Consider the following 21,847-nt stretch of genomic DNA (forward strand, 5'->3'; position numbering starts at 1 on the left):
CCGGTATAGTCCAATCTATTATAGGGCTGAATGGAACTACATATGGGGTTGGTGTGAGCGACTATCCCCGATACTTCCATTCGACCCTTTTTCTTTTTTAAAACACTACAAATTCTGGATGATGGTACGTTATACAATATTTATAATGATTAGACCAGAGGCGATACTCATAATATGTGATACCATCCAAATGTGTTACTTACAAGCACATTTCATTCCCTGGTGAACCATCCCATAAAGAAGAGAACCACAGTGATCGCAGAAGGTGGGGCTGCTGTAGCTGTGTACTTTGAACTTGTGTCTGCTACGTGGATCCTGCAAGCAAAACACAAATTAACATAACATTAGCAACTTATTGACTTAGAAGGATGTCTTCCATATACCCAGCAAAGGCAGAGTCACACAGGTGTCTTGAGATATAGCAGTGCTCCCTTTGAAATGCATTTTCAAGGCCCAGGGCATCCAAAACTTCAGTGTCAATTTTAGATTGCTGATGCAGATTGTGAATTAGATATAAAGTATAGGTGCTGATCAGGCTCTTTAGAGCAGTGTTTCTCAACTCCAGTCCTCAGGTTGCTCCTCAGGGTGCTCCAACAGGCCATATTTTCCGACTTTCCATTATCTTGCACAGTTGATTTGATCAGTTTAACTGCCTTGGTAATTACCACAGCAGGTTTCATCCAAGCAAAATCCTGAAATCATGTTGGAGCGCCTTGAGGGACTGGAGTTGAGAAACACTGCTTTAGAGGGTCTACATTCGATGCCAACTACTGGGAGTTCCGGATGGGAACGGAGCTTGTCTCAGCTCCAGATGTTACTATGTAGCATGAACAGTGTCCCATAAGCACACATTGCTGCAAGTCCTCTGTAAAAGAGTATGTGAAAGTCTCAGCCAGGGCTCCAACCAGGCCAGCCCAATGCATTTCACATAGGCAAGGAGTGCAATGTGTTGGGGGCGTGGCCTGGTTGGAGCCCTGGCTGAGAGGACTTGCAGCAATATGCGGCAATGTGCTACATGATGATACAGATTGCTTATATCTCACCCACCAGCATTAAATATATTTTTGAGATTCTAAAGGCTAAAACTCCCACCCTCCCCCCCTTTTCCCCAAATCTCCAGCTCATATTTTGCTGTGGTCCCCACTCAGATATGATCCCATTCTCATTGTAGGATTCTTTATGTCAATGTAATAAAGAATGTAAGTTAGTTCAGTAAAAGGGATGGGGCTTCAGAACTGTGTAAACCTTGGGGATGAGTCCTTGAGAATTATAAATATTCTAATGCATAAACTTTTGAATACATTTGGGAAGTATTAAAATCTCTGCCAAGTTTTATGTTATGTTATGTATCTAAAGCGCAAACTTAATTTTTTTGTTTGTTTTAGATAGATAGTTTTGTCATGTCCCTCCATTGCAAAAATTCTCCATCTTTACATTTTCTGGTGACCATTATCACTGAAAGAAAAAATGACGGTAAATCTAAAATATTGCAGTCGTCACCAGAAGGACGAGTGTATCCAAACTAAATCTACAGGTCCTGCTCAAGGCTCCACCAGGTCCTCTTAGGCTGTATTCACACCTATGCAGTTTTAGTGCCTTTTGCATTTTGCAGATTTTAACTACAGAAACGTGTTCCATAGGAAACCATGTTAAATGGGCTGTAGTTCAAATCTGCAAAATGCAAAAGCACTAAAACTGCATAGGTGTGAATCCAGCCTTATGTAGCTACCGTTTGGAGAGCAGACAAGGACAGAGCTCATCCCAGCTCTAGGCATCTAATGGAATAGGTAAAAGTCCTGGAAGTCACACATCTCTGCAAAACCCCGATAGAAGGTATATGCCAGATTCAGCCTGGGCTCCCAACCAGGCCACATCTTCAATGCGTTTCATTCTGCCCACAGAGCTTAGTCAGGGGGAACACATAAATAACATTTTACAACTTTACCAGAATGTCAGTGTCCACCTTTGACATCTTGCTAACTATTGTTAGACCACATCTGCAAAGAATGAATACCATCATAAGGGCATTGAGAACCAACATGAGAAGGAATATCAACATTTCAGGAAGAAAAGGGATGTGTGTAATTTCTGCTGTTAAATAAACTGCAGCTACTTAGCGGCATATAGCTCCAGGTAGAAGTTGAAAAGTCACCTGGATGCAGCACTTTCCTTCTTTTCCTATATGCAGCTAAATTGTATTCAACGATACATTGCTAATCCTATGTATGAATACCATGATTACTCTGCATTATGTGAGTCCAGCTGCTTTTAGAAAAGTCTTCTAAACACAGCTAAACTCTAATATTTAGACACCTGTGTGAATGTAGCCCTAAATTAGAAGTCCAGCCTCATGCTATCTAGCTTAAACCTACTCCCACCCCAATTCTAAGCCCTATGCTAACTATCCTGTAAAGAAAAGATGTCTATACTTACCTAATCTGAAGGTGCTTCAGTTTGGTCACATGATCTTCCGAGCAGCTGGCTTCAGTGAAGAAGAGAGGTCACTGACAATGCTGCGATGCCTATGTGGTAGCATCACCCATATGCTTACTGTGCAGAATCTGTTGTCGTCTGTTCCTCCTCTATACTACGCTGTGGCTGGACTGGAACACCCTCAGAATAGATATTATTCTTATTAATACTTCTTATTATTCTTTTATATATCATTATTCTCATTATACTTATTAATAATAAGTATAGACATCTTTCCTTTACAGGCTAGTTACTATAGGGCATGATATGTGGGTGGGAGCAGGGAGAAAGTATTTGACTGGACTACTTTAAGTCTTCACTTTTTGGGTTGTTTCACTTTTTGGGTTGTTTCACACATTTTTAGTTAAAGTTGGTTCCTTTCTAGGTGTAATGTGTGGAAAATATTGTATATGCTTTGTGGGCTTTCAGTTGTACATTCTGTGAGGAAGCACCAGGGTAGTATAAGGTCTGCAAACTACATCTTAACAGTCTTCCTACTGTGTACAGGATCAGCGTAGGCCACAATGTGGAGGGCTTATCAACTACCCTGATAGTATAACACAGTCAGTATGGAGCTGTTCTGGTCACTTTGAGGGCTTAATACTCCCATATTGAAAGAAACTAGTCACACTACTGTGAAGGGGCAATTAAAAATAGTACAAGAAGACAATGCACAACATCCACAAATGAAGCTCATTATGTACATCTCGATACAATATTAAAGCTGCACCTATAACTATTTCTCATGACCTTTACCTCATTGTGTTATGATTTGATTAACACATCTACAATACTAAATACAGCAAGTGTTACATTTTCCTTGGACCAGAAGACATTTGTAACTGCAGTCTAATCTTATGGTGTCATACTTCTAACAGCAACTCAGAATAAATTAACATTTTCAAATTACAATTGTAGTAAATGTAAAGGTAGATTTCAATTTATCAGCAATGAAAAAAGGTCATAACATCAAACAAGTGCCATTTTATTTATCTAGGTCTGAGGACTAGGACCCTTTCCATATCAAGTCTGGAGGTGTATAATTCATGATTATGTAAATCTCTCTTTATTAATTATACGTTGTGTATTTTGTGTGTAGATACCAATGGGGTTGATTTACTAAACCTGGAAAGTGCAAAATCTGGTACAGCTCTGCAGAGAAAGCAATCAGCTTACAATTTATTCTTTTATTTTTTTGTCAAAGCTTAAAGTGGTAGTAAACTTTTTGGGAACTTGTACGCAGGGCTGGCTCTACCATGGGTCCTGCTGGGCCCATTGGACCCAGGCAAAGAGGGGTGGCAAAGTGCCTTACACACTGCCCCTTGAGCCACTTGTTTTTATGCAGAGTTCGGCTGCAGCAGAAGCGTGGCAGCAAATAGCAGCGAGGCCGCATGGATTCGGGGAAGGTGGCCACAAAGGAAGGCAGTTAGACATGTGAGCACCACTAGAGAGCTTCTTTCTAAGGTAAGTATTTCATAATGTGCTAGTTATGCCATTGCCTTGCATGGGATTTACTACCACTTTAATTGAACAAGCTGAAGTTAGAAGGCTACCATGCACAGCTGTACCAGATTTTTCATTCTCTAGTTTTAATAAATCAACGCCAGTATCACAGTGTGTAAATGTTTTGTGTATAGATGACAATAACTCATTTTAAATGCACATCTGAAAGTGGTAATAAACTCAAAACTAAATATGTAATATATTGTAGCGTACAAGTAATTACATGTGGTCGCTTTGTTTGTCTTCTTTTTTAGGCCAGTATTACACCTCATGTATTAGGGTGTCTACATTCTGGAGAAAGGAGCAACAGAGACACCTCGAGACATCAGAATTTTTAACCTGGGGGGTGGGGGGGGTATCCAATTTAAATACACTAACAAATTGAAGTTGAATTCCAGCTAACACTTTATAAGAAGTTACAGTTTTCTCTACTTTTGGGATAAAGATTTTACTTAAAAATTTAAGTTGAACATAATAAGCACTCTTCTCAGTGCTAATTGGTTTGTCTCAATCTTCTAATTGGTACATCTGCAGGACAGCCTCTGTTGAAAAACAACAGACTCAACAGACTTACTCATCTAAAGAAAAGAAAAAAAAGAAAGCCTAAAAAAAAGAATGCAGCTGTCACATTTAAGAATTGGTAAGCTGCAATATAATAAAAATTTTCCCATGGCTGTAATACTGTTTTAACCCTAAAACCTAAAACTTACTTCTTCAATCCTAAGGCTGCTTTCACACTGGGGCGGGAGCAGCGTCGGCGGTAAAGCGCCGCTATTTTTAGCGGCGCTTTACCGTCGTTTTAGCGGCGGTGTGCGGGCGCTAGCGGGGTGGTTTTAACCCCCGCTAGCGGCCGAAAAGGGGTTAAACCCGCCCGCAAAGCGCCGCTGCAGTGGCGCTTTGCCGGCGGTATTGCCGCGGTGTCCCATTGATTTCAATGGGTAGGAGCGGTATAGGAGCGGTGAATACACCGCTCCTTCACCGCTGCAAAGATGCGGCTAGCAGGACTTTTTTCACCGTCCTGCCAGCGCATCGCTCCAGTGTGAAAGCCCTCCGGCTTTCACACTGGAGTTAAAGGGGCCGGTTTTTTTCAGGCGTTACACAGGCGCTATTTTTAGCGCTGTAACGCCTGAATACCACCCCAGTGTGAAAGCAGCCTAACACTAAAATTAAAGTATATCTAAAGCCAAAACTTGTTATTTTACATTTGGCAGAGTAAGGACATGATAAAAGCCCTTTCAAGTTCTTTTTGCTGTCTCTGTCACTCATGGGAAGATTTACCCTCTCTGTCTGGCAATTGTCAGGGACACAGAAAATTATGGGAAAGCCAAAATGTTATGCCGCGTACACACCACCTGTTTTCCCGTCAGAATAAACTCTGAAGGTTTTTCTGACGGACTTCTGCTGAAACTGTTGTGTATACACACAATCACACCAAAGTCCGATCGTTAAGAACGCGGTGACGTACAGCACGTACGACGGCACTAGAAAAAAGAAGTTCAATAGCCAGTAGCCAATAGCTTCATCTCATAGTTGCTTCAGAGCATGCATCTTTTTTGGTTCGTCGGAACAGCATACAGACGAGTGGTTTTGGTTCCGTCGGAAATATTAAAACATGTTCTATTTCTAGGTCTGTCAGAATTTTGGTAAAAAAAAGTCCGATGGGTCATACACATGATTGGAATATAAGTTGAAAAGCTACCGTCTGACTTTTTTTGTCGGACATTACGCTTGTGTGTACGTGGCATTAGGGTTGCCACCAGAACAGGAATGAAGGGAAATCCTTCAATGTGGACACCTGTTTAAATTGTGTTTAACCACTTCCCGACCAGCGCACGACGATGTACGTCGACAGAATGGCACGGGGAGGCATATTGGCGTACATGTACGTCCAATCTTCAATGCCGCCCTGCCATAGAGAGCGCGCCGCCGGCGGCGCGCTCCCGCGCTGGCCGGGGCCCACGTGAGTCCGGACGCGGGACCCGCGGACTCGATTGCCACGGGCATCCCCGCGATCGTCTCACGGGACGGCTGAATGGAGGAAATGCCGTGTAAACAGCATTTCTCCATTCTGTCTAGCAACTAGTGACGCTGATCTCTGCTCCATGTGATTGGAGCAGAGATCAGTGTTCACTAAATTAAAGCCCAACCCCCCCACAGTTAGTAACACACCCCTAGGAACACTTAACCCCTACACTGCCACCCACTGGTTAACCCTTTCACTGCCAGTGTCATTTACACAGGAATCACTGCATTTATATAGCAGTGATTACTGTATAAATGACAATGGTCCCAAAAATGTGTCAAAAATGTCCGATGGGTCCCCCACAATGTCGCAGTCACAATAAAAATCGCTGATCGCCGTCATTACTAGTAAAAAATAAAAAATTATTAATAAAAATGCTATAAAACTATCCCTATTTTGTAAACGCTATAACTTTTGCGCAAACCAATCAATAATTGCTTATTGCGATTTTTTTTACCAAAAATATGTAGAAGAATACGTATCGGCCTAAACTGAGGGAAAAAAATGTTTTTTTATATATTTTTGGGCGATATTTATTTTAACAAAAAGTAAAAAATAATGCGTTTTTTCAAAATTGTCGCTCTATTTTTGTTTATAGCGCAAAAAATAAAAACCGCAGGGGTGATCAAATACCACCAAAAGAAAGCTCTATTTGTGGGAAAAAAAGGACGTCAATTTTGTTTGGGAGCCACGTCGCACGACCGCGCAATTGTCAGTTAAAGCAACGCAGTGCCGAATCGCAAAAAGGGGTCTGGTCTTTGACCAGCAAAATAGTCCGGTCTGAAAGTGGTTAAGCTTTTAAAGAGGTGTTTTAACCATCTCTACCTAAAACGAAAAAAAACTGCCTTTAAGGTTTAACCCTTAACCAACCTCTCACCCTAAACTTAATATTAACTTAGCCCCAAACACTAACAATTCTCTTCCTCTTCAGGCCAGCAAAAATCCCAGCCCCTACACCAAGATCAATGTGCATTCAGATGTCATTGCCAAGATCCACTGATCCAATCATTGTGAAGATGCGTATATTTTCCACTAGCTCAGCTGATCTGTGCTGGGTTATAATGTACAGTAAGGTCAAGCAATTTTCTATTTTTACATTTCAATTAGCCTGATGGGGTGTTAAAAAAAAGTATGTGAATTGCTGAGCTAGCATGTAATGTGAACACTTCAGTGAGCTGTCCCCTATGGGTTTTAATTATGGTTTGCAAACAATCAAGTGGACTTTTTATTAGGCAAAATAATGTACTATAGTGCTGTGCAGCAGAAGAGTAAAATGTGTCACAAATGTTTTCAGTAACGGTGTTGCCATAGTTTACAAGCTCATTTAACCATTGGTGCAACTGCTGTGGGGTATATATATTCACTGTCAGTTGACCACCAAAATAGTTTTAAATTTGTCCACATTTTCTACAGAACAGATATATACAAATACATAGTCCCGAATGCAGACCAAACTATGCATGTGCCTAGACTTATATATTGGGAAGTATATGTTTGGCACCACATTACAAGCATACCCCACTTTTAACTACACATTGGGGTTTATTTACTAAAGCTGGAAAGTGCAAAATCAGACTCCTTTCTGCATAGAAACCAATGAGCTTCTAATCCCAGCTTGTTCAATTAAGCTTTGGTAATAAAACCTGGAATGTCATTGGTTTCTATGCAGAAGTGAGTCTGATTTTGCACTTTCCAGCTAAATAAACCTCATTGTGTACTTAAAAGTGGGGTATGCTTGTAATTCCCCCTAAAATGTTGGTGAAAATCTAAAGCTTTTGTTAAACGTTTGCCATTTTGATGAATTGTGTTGGCAAAGTAAAATTATAGTTTTTAGGTGTGCAGTAGGCTTTAAATGGTTTCCCAAGGATTGCAGAACCTCCTTTCAATCACCCTGGACCAATTTTTGCCAAAAGGAGATCCTTATTAGCCTCATTATTGTGTTCCTTTCACAGACAAATTGAAGTGACAGTACAGAAACTTACATCACATTTACAAAAAAAAGCAAAAAAACACAAATACAAAGAACAAATAAATTAGGAATTTTACCAAAGGCAAATCTAGTCATTTTGTAGTTTCACTCAAGTCATTATACTCATCATCTTTGAGATATTAAAAAGGTTTGGTATACAAATAATTCACTTGATATGCCTGATTATTTGTGTATAAAATCTTAGGACTGCCGGTACACTAAATGAAACAGCTAATATTTAAGCTTCATGATGAAATTTTTTTGATTTGACATTCCAAATCTTGTGTTTTGACTGCATTTTTTGTTTAAAAAACAGAACTTGACAGGTATGCTGGAAAATAAATTTGTATTATTTTTCCAAGCATTGAAATAAGGAAAATTATGTATACTGCTCTGTACACAACTATAGAAAAGGCTGCTAAAAATTATCCATTTGTTATTTGAAATCCAAAATCATAAAGCAAAAACTGCACATTTTAGGAACTCTAGACTAACTGAACTGACGCTTCACCTTCCTACAGTATATTTTGAACTTCCTGGCTCCTCCTTCCCCCCTCATCAACATATCACTTATCATTTTAAAATAAAACCGTTTTTCTTTCCAGACATATTTGAGACCCAGTGACATCATCACTGGGTCTCTATTCTTTTTTATGCAATTAGAGCAGATCATGCCTTGTAGGGCATGCAGTATGTTGTACATAGCTATCTAAAAATATTGCAGCACCCTGTCACAGTATTTATCTCGGCCTGAAGAAGGAGCCCATGCTCCTCAAAAGCATCGCCATAGCCTTCATGTCCACACTGTTAGCAGGAAGTGATGTAATCTCCATCTTGCCAGTGCGTTCCACCGACCTGTAAGGCCCCGAAACCACCTGCACTGACAGCCCATTTCCACTGACAGATGACAGCGTCCCTCGTGGACCCCCCTGGAGATAACTGCCAAGGACAACTCCCTGCTCTGTGCCCTGGAGATTTTACATGCCTGTTAATCAACTACACTTGTGAGTCGTTCTGATACTTTTATTAAACCTTACAGCTACACTTAGAAGGCGCCTGTGTCTCTTCTCGTTTTCTCTCCAGAGCTGCTTCTTGCTTTCCCACAAAGCTGTCTTAGAGCCCTTTCACACTGAGCCGTCTAGGGCGTCATCGGTAAATTGGTGCTATTTTAAGCACCGCTTTACCGTCGGTTTAACACTGCTATTCAGCCGCTAGTGGGACCCGGAGCGGCGTTTTGCCGACGGGATCGCAGCGCTGCCCCATTGATTTCAATAAGGAGCAGTGGTGGAGGAGCGGTGAGTTCCCGCTCCTTCACCGCTCCAAAGAAGCTGCCGGCAGGACTTTTTCTGATGCCCTGCCAGCGCACCACCCCAGTGTGAAAGCCTGATATTCATTGTTTGCAGATCTCCTGCAGACTATTAGCATCTATATCTAAAGGAAATGGCTGTTCTAATGCAAAAAAAATAAAAATGAAATAGATGCTAATAGTCTGCAGGAGATCTGCAAAAAATGAAATAGATGTTAATATACTGCAGGAGATCTGATGGAAATAAATAGTAATCTGCAAAAAAAAGAAAAAGGAAATTGATTCTAACAGTCTGCAGGAGATCTGCAAAAAAAGAAGTGAAATGGATGTTAATAGTCTACATGAGATCTGCTAAAAAAATAGATGCTAATAGTCTGCAGGAGATCTACAAAAAAAATGAAATAGATGCTAATAGTCTGCAGGAGATCTGGTGAAAAAAACGAAATAGATACTAATAGTCTGCAGGAGATCTTCAAAAAAAATGAAATAGATGCTAATAGTCTGCAGGAGATTTTATTAAAACAAATGGTAATCTGCAAAAAAATTAAAAATTAAATAGATAGTATCTATATTCTATTCTGTTCTATTGTTCTAGTCTATTCTCTATTTCTATTCTAATCTTTTATATTCAAATTCGAATTCATTCCATACGAAATTCAAATGTCGAATATATATATATATATATATATATATATATATATATATATATATATATATATATATATAACCATCTTCCGAAAATCGAATTTAGTATACAATGATTTCGATTTTAATAGAAAAGATTTTAATAGAATATAAAAGAATAGACTAGAAAAACAATAGAACGGAACAGAATAAAATATAATATATTCTATTCTGTTCTGTTCTGTCGTTTTTCTATCCAAATTTAAAATTAATTCATTTAAAAATTTTAATTCATACTATTCGAAATTCAAATTTATTCTATTCAAATTTGAATTTCAGAAGATGGTTGTATATTTTCTATTTTATTCTATTAAATTATTTTTTCTATTCTGTTCTAATCTTTTTGATTTGAATTAGAAATTTTGGAAGATGGTTAGTTACTTATACTTACTTATATATATCTGTCACATCAACTTTTCATACTTGCAGTGTACCAGTGCAAAAAAAAAACACACACATCTTATTTAATTTATATTTATGGTATCAATGAAGTTGTCAGCATGCCTGATTGAAGAAGTCACAGATGTCGATTGCAAGGCAAGTGTATATGCTGTATGTCATTGTCCACTTGCCAAAAGTTGTGTATTGTATTTGTCCACTTGCCACGTCACCTGCCACAAGTTGTGTATTGTCCACTTGCCACGTCACCTGCCACAAGTTGTGTATTGTCCACTTGCCACGACACCTGCCAGGAGTGCCACGTGACCGGCCACGAGTGCCACATGACCTGACACGAGTGCCAAGTGGCCAGCCACGAGTGCCACGTGGCCTGACACAAGTGCCACGTGACCTGACACGAGTGCCACGTGACCAGCCACGAGTGCCACGTGACTTAACATGAGTGCCATGTGACCAGCCACGAGTGCCATGTGACCAAGTTGTGAATTGTCCACTTGCCATGTCACCTGCCACCAAGCGACCCCAGATATGGGCAATATGAAAGTACTTTTCTGCAGCAGAGAATTACATTTTGCGACCCGAATTTGGGGCCACATATCTTGGGGTCACTTATAGCTAGAAGCACCAAATTTGGTATGCAAACACAATAGAACTAGCACTAGAAAATATCCAAATTTGGGGTTTCTAGCACCAAGTAACCCCGAGATACATGGCCCTAAATTCGGGTTGCAAAATATTTTTGAATCCGGTTGAAATAGTTTCGATTGCAGTTAAAATAATTTCGAATCATGTTGAAATCATTTTGAATTTGGTAGAAATATTTTCGAATTTGGTTGAAATATTTTCGAATGTGACCGATTTTTCGAATTCGGTAGAAAACTAAACGAAATACGAAAACGAATTTAGGGAATTTAACGAATATAACTAAACGAAATTAATTAATTAACGAATTAAAACGAAGCGAAACTAAACAAATTTTTTCCTTTTGCACATGTCTAATCAGCGTCACTTGTTGCTAGGCAGAACGGGGAGATGTTGTTTACAACGGCATCTCCCAGTTCAGCCGCCCCGTGACACGATCGCGGGTATGCCCGTGGTGATCGAGTCCATGGGACCCGCGACCGGACTACGGGGGTCCCGACCAGCATGCAAGCGCGCCGCCAGCGGCTTGCTCATGATGGCAGGGTGGCATTTAAGATTGGACGTACCTGTACGCCAATATGCCTGCCGTGCCATTCTGCCGACGTACATCAGCGTGTGCCGGTCGGGAAATGGTTAATCAATCAATTTGCATGAATTTTCAAATCCCTTTGGAAATTATCCCATTGCTCCACATAGCCTCTGGACCAAAATTATACTTTCTTACACATATGTATAACAGTTTCAGTCATTACTTTTCCTTCCCTTTTATTTTTATATTCTTTATGTTTATATTTTTTTTTATATTTTATTCCTATATTATATCTTATTTTATTATACTTTATTATACTTTAAAATACTCTAAATTACTCAGTTAGAATGGGTTTTTGATAAGGAATCTAGAATTGTTCAAATGTTAAACTGTAAAATGGTCCAACTGTTCATCCATGCTTAACAATTACTATTACGTTCAACAATTACAATTACTATTACGTTACTACTATCATATGAACCACACATACTGTATTTTCCATTCTTCCAATATATGCATTATTTGACACATTCTGTATGTTAACTTCTTGTTTGTACAAATTATCCAGAAAACAATAAGAATTATGGAGAAAAAAAAGTGCATAAATTAATTAGGATATAAATAACATCTTTGGCACGTTTATATATCAGCACTAATTCTTTGAACCACACAGACTACATAGGAGGACTATACAGCACTTACTGATTGATTAACTACTTCCCACCCCGGCCAATGTATATATACAGCCATGTGGGAGCTCTCTACTTCTGACTGGATGTTCCTGAACATCCTTCAGAAGTAGGGGGAGCACGCGCACGCGTGCCCGCGCAGCGGCGCGATCCCAACACGCTTGTGTTACCCGGACATGGCGCATCTCGGATCGGCAAGAGGGCTCTGTGATTGGCCTTCCTGATCACATGACGGCCGTGTCCAATCACAGCCATCATGTGATGTAAACAAACAGCCGGTTGCTAGGCAATCGGCTCTCCTCACACGGAAGTCATCGCTGAGGAGAGGAGAGGGGATCACTGCAGCCGGCTGGTGATCAGTGAGTATGAGCTGTTTTTTACAGCTTTTTACCCACTGATCACCCGTCTAATGTAAAACACAGTGTAAACACAATGTCCCCACACATGTCCCCAAAATACACATGTCCCCAAATAATAAAAACACAGGTCCCCCACATATGTCCCACTAAAATCACATGTCCCAATGATTATCTGCACACAAATGTCCGTGATCACCTGCACACATCTGTACATGATCATTTGCATACATATGTCCGTGATCACACAAGCCAATTATTATACACTTAAAGGAATTTTTTTTACCAAAGACATGTAGCAGAATACATTTTGGCTTAAATTTATGACAAAATTCGATTTTATTGGATTTCTTTTAAAATAGAAATAAGAAAATATTTTTTTTCCCCCAATTTACGCTATTTTTTCACTTATATTGCAAAAAATAAAAAACGGAGTCGTGAATAAATACCACCAAAATAAAGCTCTATTTGTGCAAACAAAATGATAAAAATTTCATTTGGGTACAGCTTAGCATGACTGCGCAATTGCCCTGTATTGTAGTGGTTAATGACATTCGTTTATAAAGGAAGACATTATGCATGTTATTTAAGTGAATATTTTTTTGATGGAATTTGTTATTTTGATGTTGGTTTTGTCACTCATGTTATGGTTTGAGCACGTTTGATCACATATTATAAGACAGCGCTGCACTGAGATAACGGTATATGTCATATACTGCTCTCCCCATTACAACTCTGTACTCGTACTGATACATCATTGTCTACTACAACTGTTTGTTCTTGCCTTTGATCAGATTTTACCCAACATTAAACTGAATCTGAAAGCCTGTAGGCAGTAAACATAACTATGTATAGAACAGAAGACAAACATTGATGAACATAAAACATAAGTACCAATAGACAAATTGGGACTGATTTGTGTAATAGATAAAAAGAAATAAAACTGGAATATAAGTGATGCCTTTTTCATTTCCAAGAATTTTTATTAGAGATTACAGATTAGCAGAAAGGTACAAGAAGTACAACAGCCATCTAAAAGTGATGCCTTTTTATTGCAAAGTTAAAATCTGGTCAGATGCCATTTTACTGTTCAAATCCTCAACTTCCGCAACATTTCCAAAATACGCCTCTTTCTAACCAATGACACAACAAAGCTCTTAATTCACTCGCTGGTCATCTCTCGCCTTGACTACTGTAACTCCTTCTACATAGTCTATCACCTCTTCAATCCATCATGAATGCTGCTGCCAGACTCATCCACCTTACCAATAGCTCTGTGTCTGCTACCCCTCTCTGTCAATCACTCCACTGGCCAAAGAATTAAATTCAAAATACTAACAACTACGTACAACGCCATCCACAATTTAGCCCCCCAGCTACATCACTAGACTAGTCCCCAAATACCAACCTACTAGTTCTCTTCATTCCTCTCAAGACCTTCTGCTCTCTAGTTCCCTCGTCACATCCTCCCATGCTCACCTCCATGACTTTTTCGAAGCCTCCCCAATCCTATGGAATGCCCTACCCCAATCTGTCCACTTATCTCCTACTCTATTAGCTTTTAGATGATCCCTGAAAACCCTTCTCTTCAGAGAAGCCTACCCTACCCACACCTAACAACAGTTTTTTCATTTTCTCCATCAGCTCACCCCCCACAGTTAGTACATTTTGTTTCCACTTGACCCTCCCTTGTAGATTGTAAGCTCTAACAAGCAGGGCCCTCTGATTCCTCGTGTATTGATTTGTATTGTAAGTGTACTGTCTGCCCTCATGTTGCAAAGTGTCACGCAAACTGTTTACACTATATAAATCCTGTATAATAATAATAATTTATATAGTAATGCCAATTTCCACAGCACTTTACATCAGTCTCTGCCCTCAAGAGCTTACAATCTAAAGTCCTAATCTCACATGCATATGGAGGCCAATCATAGCATGGTGTGAAAGGAAGCCAGAGTATCCATGCAAGCCCAGGAAGAATATCCAAATTGCATCATATCCTGCCTGGAATTCCAACTGAGGACACCGGTGCTGCAGGGCAAAGGTTATAGCCACTAAACTACTATGCTGCCCATGGGCAGTATGAAGATGTTCACCCAGCTACCGTATATGTTTTCAGCATCACTTAGCTCTATACCCTCACTATTAAATACCAAAACAATACCTGTACCTGTGCAAAAAATGGAAACTTCTATTGAAATTGTTTATTTATGCACAATAATGGTGTCTGTACATTAAAAATACCCAATGTTATTAAATTAATGATGTGTGTTATTCCATTAATTTTTCTCTTTTCAGCAAAGCTATTTATCCTGTATGTGCAGCTATTCCTTAGGGGTGAAATCAGGATAATTTAGATTGTGTCTCTAAACTTGCAGGCTCACAATCCATTGGATATTTCATTAGTTTTGCTTCTTTTCCAGAAGTCAAGAACACTTTCTAAAAATGACCGTCTAATGCCAGGTAAACACGGCCGAATGATGGTCCATTTTTTATTGTTTTTGTTTTTTGCATTTTAGTTTCATATCAAAAATAAACTAGGTTACTAAAATTTCTCACGCAACGGAATAAAAATCCAGAAGTGATGTAATATATTGTATTATATTTTAATTGTGTATTCAGGTGACAACTGTACTTTTTAAATGAAAATCGTATGATCTGGCATTGCATGAGAACATTTTTCGTGACTGTCCCATAATTTCAAATGAACTATTGTGATCAGTTCTTCAAAGCTGTGCACTAACGATCAGATTATCATAGATCGCTTTGAAATCACTATTTTTTTGTACGATTTTCTGAGTCTGTGCACAGGCCTTAAAGTGGTTGTAAAGGTTGAAGGTTTTTACCTTCAGTGTGCAGCTCCGCCCTCAGACCTCCTAATACTTACCTAAGCCTGATCTCAATCTAGCGATCTGCACAAGACCCGAGGCTCCCTCCTGATTGGCTGAGATGCAGCAGCAGGAGCCAATGGGCAATTACAGCCAGTGAGGCAGGGGACAGGGCTGAGCCGCACTCTCTGTGTCATATGGTCTTGGGAGCGAGCACACACAAGTGCACCCACAGAAAGTGGCTTGCTATGGGGGCACTCGACAAGAGGAAGAGGAGGATCGGGGCTTCTCTGTGCAAAACCACTGCACAGAACAGGTAAGTATGACATGTTTGTTATTTTTATTAAATAAACGTTTTCGTTTACAATCACTTTAAGGCGCTTGCAAATTAAAAACAAAGTAACTTTTGAAACTTAAAGAACACTTCATCCATCATGTTTTATATAATGACATTCACGTTTCTAAGAAAAGCAAAAACCGGAAATATACAAAAGTAAAAACCATTATAATAGTTTTAATTCAAATATAGCAATTATCCAAAATTATACTGATTTGAATAACGTCAACAAAAAATTGTACTCTGGGTAGCAATTGGAATGGTTAATCTGTATGATGAGCAGATGGACAGATGAACAGTACTTAGCTGAAATTACAAGAGCAAACTAGCTGATGGTGTCGGTAGTTTGGTAATGTTCAGAAGTAGTCCAAAGAGGAGGCAGAAGGAGGGGCAGTGACAAAGAGTGTAGAGAAGTGCAGAAATCGGAAAGTACTCTTTATATTATACAGCCTGCAGTATGTTAGAGGTGGGCAGATCAAAGGAGTATGTGCATTACTTTATGTAACTGTGCCTTTGGGTGTATGGCTATGGTTTCCCACTAAACCCATTTCTGATTCCAAATGACTTTTTGTTTTTTTAATTGCCTGTGCTCACAGAAAAGTGGGGAATTGGCTTCAGATAAATCTAGAGTTTGCACGGTTGTTACCCATTAATAACACCTTGCATGTCACTGCCTTGGCATTGTCACACCATAATGGATCATGATTAAAGGGTGATCCATTCAAAATCTGTTATGGTTTGACAATGAATATTTAACCACAGTGATTCTGAATATGTAATTATATTTTATTTCATTCCTTTTACCTTGTACTTTCTCATCATTTTTCTTGTTACAGCCTTATATTAACACACACGCCAATCTTGTCCTGCATAGGGAAACACATTCTGGTCACATTTGGTAGTTAACCACTTCAGCCCCGGAAGGATTTACCCCCTTCCTGACCAGGCCCTTTTTTGCGATACGGCACTGCGTCGATTTAACTGACAATTGCGCGGTGTTGTACCTAAACAAAATTTACGCCCTTTTTTTCCACAAATAGAGCTTTCTTTTGGTGGTATTTGATCACCTCTGCAGTTTTAATTTTTTGCGCTATAAACAAAAAAAGAGCGACAATTTTGAAATATTTTTTTTTTGCTATAATAAATATCCCCAAATAATATATGAAAAAAAAAAACGAATTTCTTCCTCAATTTAGGGCAATATGTATTCTTCTACATATTTTTGGTAAAGAAAAATCGCAATAAGCGTATATTGATTGACTTGTGCAAAAGTTATCGCGTCTACAAAATAGGGGATAGAATTATGGCATTATTATTATTTTTTATTAGTAATGGCAGTGATCTGCAATTTTTATCATGACTGCGACATTGCGGCGGACAGATCGGACACTTCTGACACTATTTTGGGACCATTGGCATTTATACAGCGTTCAGTGCTATAAAAATGCACTGATTACTGTGTAAATGTCACTGGCAGGGAGGGGGTTAAACACTAGGGGTTAACTGTGTTCCCTAAGAATGTTCTAACTGTAGGGGGGATGGATTCACTAGAACATGACAGAGATCACTGCTCCCGATCACTGGGAGCAGTAGATCTCTGTCATATTGCTAGGCAGAACAGGCAAATGACTTGTTTACATCTCCCCGTTCTGCCTCTCCGTGCCACGATTGCGGGCTACCGGTGGACATCGAGTCCACGGGACCCGTGGGCATGCCCTGCGGCACGCACTAGCCAGCCGCAGATGACGCAGCGGCGTACGGGTACGTTGTTTTGCGCACCCGTGCCACTTTGCCGAGGTATATAGGCGTGACTCGGTCGGCAAGTGGTTAAAGCAGAAGCAAATAGAATTTTTTAATAAAACCTTTCCATTTCCATTGCATACCTTAATTTTGACCCAGTGATGTCATAACTTGGTCCGTGTGCTTTTTTGTACATAGATTCATGAAAACATCATAGAAACATGCTTCAGTATGCTTCTCAGGTGCCCTCAGCTCTGATTCAAGCAGTGGGCTGGAGAATAGGGATGGCCGAACTGTTCCCCCGGCGGTCGGTTTGTGGCGAATTTCAGCTGTTCGCGGTCCGCCCGCTCGGCAGACTATTGCCGCTGTTCGCCCAGCGGACTTACGTTTTACTGTGTAAAAGAACTTTGACCTATGATGACACATCCATCATGGGGTACAGGACAGCTAATTGAGACATTACAGCACATGGACACTTGGACATTCCCCCTAACTTATAAATAGACCCGATCCGGCGGCCATTTTACATTCTTTCTACTGTCACTATAGGGAGAGGTTGCTGTGTGGAGCAGGGAGAGACTGCAGTGACCCAAATCACTAGCTATTAGGTCCACAAAAGTTCTTTTAAGGACTGGTTAGGTATAGATGTAGTTCAGGATATAGGTTTGAGGCACTGCTATTCAAGTCATTGTTGCAGCAGATTGTCTTTTGTCAGTGCTGAGAGGGACAGATAGGACGCTGTGTGTTGCAGAGAGGGACAGTCAGTTTAATCATTAGCTGTTACTAGGGATGAGCTTCGAGTTCGAGTCAAACTCATGTTCTACTCGAACATTGCCTGTTCGCCTGTTCAGCGAACAGTGAACAATTTGGGCTGTTCGCAGCAAATTCGAAAAGCCGGAACACCCTATACAAGTCTATGGGAGAAATCTAAAGTGCTCATTTTAAAGGGTAATATGCAGGTTACTGTCCTAAAAAGTGTTTGGGGACCCGGGTCCTGCCCCAGGGGACATGGATCAATGCAAAAAAAAGTTTTAAAAACGACCGTTTTTTCAGGAGCAGTGATTTTAATAATGATTAAAGTGAAACAATAAAAGTGTAATATTCCTTTAAATTTCGTAGCTGGGGGGTATCTATAGTATGCCTGTGAAGGGGCGCATGTTTCTGGTGCTTAGAACTGTCCCTGCACAAAGTGTCATTTGTGCAGGAAAAAAAGTCTTTTAAAATCACTTGCGGCTAAATTGTCGGCTCCCCGTAATACAGAGAACACTCAATGAGTGTTCTCTGTATTAGCCGACAATTCATTCATTCATTGATTAAAAAAAAAAAAAAGCGTGGGGGTTCCCCTAAATTCAATTACCAGGCCCTTCAGGTCTGACATGGATATTAAGGGGAACCCCGTGTCAAATGTAAAAAAAAAATTTACGTGGGGGTCCCCCTAAATATCCATACCAGACCCTTCAGGTCTGATATGGATATTAAGGGGAACCCCGAATCAAATTTTAAAAAAAATTGACGTGGGGGTCCCCCTAAAAATCCATACCAGACCCTTTATCCGAGCACGCAACCTGGCAGGCCGCAGGAAAAGAGGGGGGACGAGAGAGCGGCCCCCCCTCCCTCCTGAACCGTACCAGGCCACATACCCTCAACATTGGGAGGATGCTTTGGGGGTCTGTGACCCCTCAAAGCACCTTGTCCCCATGTTGATGAGGACAAGGGCCCCCCAGATCCCGCCCCCCCTGTTTGAAATGGTAAGGGGGTACAAAAGTACCCCTACCATTTCACAAAGAAAGTGTCAAAGTGGTTAAATAAGACAAACACACTTTTGAAAAATTCCTTTATTAAAAATAAAAAAAATAATAAAAAGATTCCAGCGGTGCTAATCCACTCTTGCTATCCAGCGACGGATCTCCGGGGTCCAGCGATGGATGATCATATCCAGCATCATATCCAGCGACGGGGGATCTCTCAGTCCAGCGCTGTCCATACATCCTTGTTCTGTCTCCACTGCAGAGACTGCGGAGATCCCAGCGCTGACGTTTCTCATATTAGGAGGGCGGGGCCACCCATCACCTGACCCCGCACCTCTGACGCTTGAGAGGGAATCCAGGGGTTCCCCAGTGACGCGTGGGTGACCCCGCCCCATCTGATATAACACAGGTTTCCGTTACATCAGAGGGGGCGGGGTCATCCACACGTCACTGGGGAACCCCTGGCTCCCTTCACCAGCGTCAGAGGGGGCGGGGTCAGGTGACGAGTGGCCCCGCCCTCCTAATATAAGAAACGTCAGCGCTGGGATCTCCGCAGTGTCTCCGCAATGGAGACAGAAGAAGGATGTATGGACAGCGCTGGACTGAGAGATCCCCCATCGCTGGATATGATCATCCATCGCTGGACCCCGGAGATTCGTCGCTGGATAGCAAGAGTGGATTAGCACCGCTGGAATCTTTTTTTTATTTTTTTATTTTTAATAAAGGAATTTTTCAAAAGTGTGTTTGTCTTATTTAACCATTTTGACACTTTCTTTGTGAAATGGTAGGGGTACTTTTGTACCCCCTTACCATTTCAAACGGGGGGCCGGTATCTGGGGGTCCCCTTGTTAAAGGGGACTTCCAGATTCTGATAAGCCCCCCGCCCGCAGACCCTCACAACCACCGGCCAGGGTTGTGAGGATGAGGCCCTTGTCCTCATCAACATGGGGACAAGGTGCTTTGAGGGGTCACAGACCCCCAAAGCATCCTCCCAATGTTGAGGGTATGTGGCCTGGTACGGTTCAGGAGGGAGGGGGGGGCGCTCTCTCGTCCCCCCCTCTTTTCCTGCGGCCTGCCAGGTTGCGTGCTCGGATAAAGGGTCTGGTATGGATTTTTAGGGGGACCCCCACGTCAATTTCTTTTTTTAATTTGACACGGGGTTCCCCTTAATATCCATGTCAGACCTGAAGGGCCTGGTAATTGAATTTAGGGGAACCCCCACTTTTTTTTTTATCAATGAATGAATGAATTGTCGGCTAATACAGAGAACACTCATTGAGGGTTCTCTGTATTACGGGAGCCGACAATTTAGCCGCAAGTGATTTTAAAAGACTTTTTTTCCTGCACAAATGACACTTTGTGCAGGGACAGTTCTAAGCACCAGAAACATGTGCCCCTTCACAGGCATACTATAGATACCCCGCAGCTACAAAATTTAAAGGAATATTACACTTTTATTGTTTCACTTTAATCATTATTAAAATCACTGCTCCTGAAAAAACGGTCGTTTTTAAAACTTTTTTTTGCATTGATCCATGTCCCCTGGGGCAGGACCCAGGTCCCCAAACACTTTTTAGGACAGTAACTTGCATATTACCCTTTAAAATGAGCACTTTAGATTGTGAACGTTCGAGTCCCATAGACTTTAATAGGGTTCTAAAGTTCACACGAAGTTTAGGTCTGTTCGCAGGTTCTGGTGCGAACCGAACAGGGGGGTGTTCGGCTCATCCCTAGCTGTTACTATTAGGTCCACAAAAGTCCTTTTCAGGACTGGTATGGTGTAGTAGTACAGGATATAGTTTTGAGTGCTATTCAAGTTATTGTTGCAGCAGCCTGTGTTTTGTCAGTTTAAATAGGGACAGGCAGGAAGCTGTGTGTGGCAGTGAGGGACAGTCAGTTTAATCAGTAGCTGTTACTATTAGGTCCACAAAGGTCCTTTTCAGGACTGGTATGGTAATAGGGTTGTATACGTATAATATTCTTTCTTCCAAATATAGAAAGAATATTATACTTATCTGCTGCCCTTCTGCTGCAGTAGTCCATTATGAGTATAGGGACTGAGGTACAGTCTGCTAATCACAACCTACTAGTTCCAAAAAGGTCCTTCTACGGACTGGTAAGATATAGTGTACTAGAGTATATAGGATTGAGTGAGGTACAGTCTGCTAATCCTTAAGGACTGTTATAGGTCCACAATATATAGGGTTGAGGTGCACTACTGCTAACTGCTGCCCTATTCTGCAGCAGTCCTTTATCAGTATAGGGACTGAGGTAGAGTCTGCTATTCACAACCTACTAGTTCCAAAAAGGTCCTTCTACGGACTGGTAAGGTATAGCGTACTAGAGTATATAGGGTTGAGTGAGGTACAGTCTGTTAATCCTTAAGGACTGGTATAGGTCCACAATATATAGGGTTGAGGTGCACTACTGCTGACTGCTGCCCTATTCTGCAGCAGTCCTTTATCAGTATAGGGACTGAGGTACAGTCTGCTAATCACAACCTACTAGTTCCACAAAGGTCCTTATAAGGACTGGTAAGGTATAGTGTACTACAGTATATAGGGTTGAGTGAGGTACAGTCTGCTAATCCTTAAGGACTGGTATAGGTCCACAATATATAGG

The 21,847-nt window shown here is 40.8% G+C and overlaps 1 protein-coding gene across 1 annotated transcript in view; it reads right to left on the reverse strand.

Annotated features, from left to right (window-relative positions):
* The window catches only part of PRKCG (protein kinase C gamma), a 610,652-nt gene that overhangs the window by 221,370 nt on the left and 367,435 nt on the right, over window positions 1-21,847 (reverse strand). Inside the window, exon 4 of the mRNA XM_077457420.1 lies at window positions 204-315. Within this exon, the coding sequence (XP_077313546.1) occupies window positions 204-315 (112 nt within the window). The remainder of the gene's footprint in view (window positions 1-203; window positions 316-21,847) is intronic.

The sequence above is a fragment of the Lithobates pipiens genome, unplaced genomic scaffold (genome assembly GCF_037356315.1).
Source record: "Lithobates pipiens isolate NorthernLeopardFrog02 unplaced genomic scaffold, aLitPip1_a1.2 Scaffold_27, whole genome shotgun sequence".
NCBI lineage: Eukaryota > Metazoa > Chordata > Amphibia > Anura > Ranidae > Lithobates > Lithobates pipiens.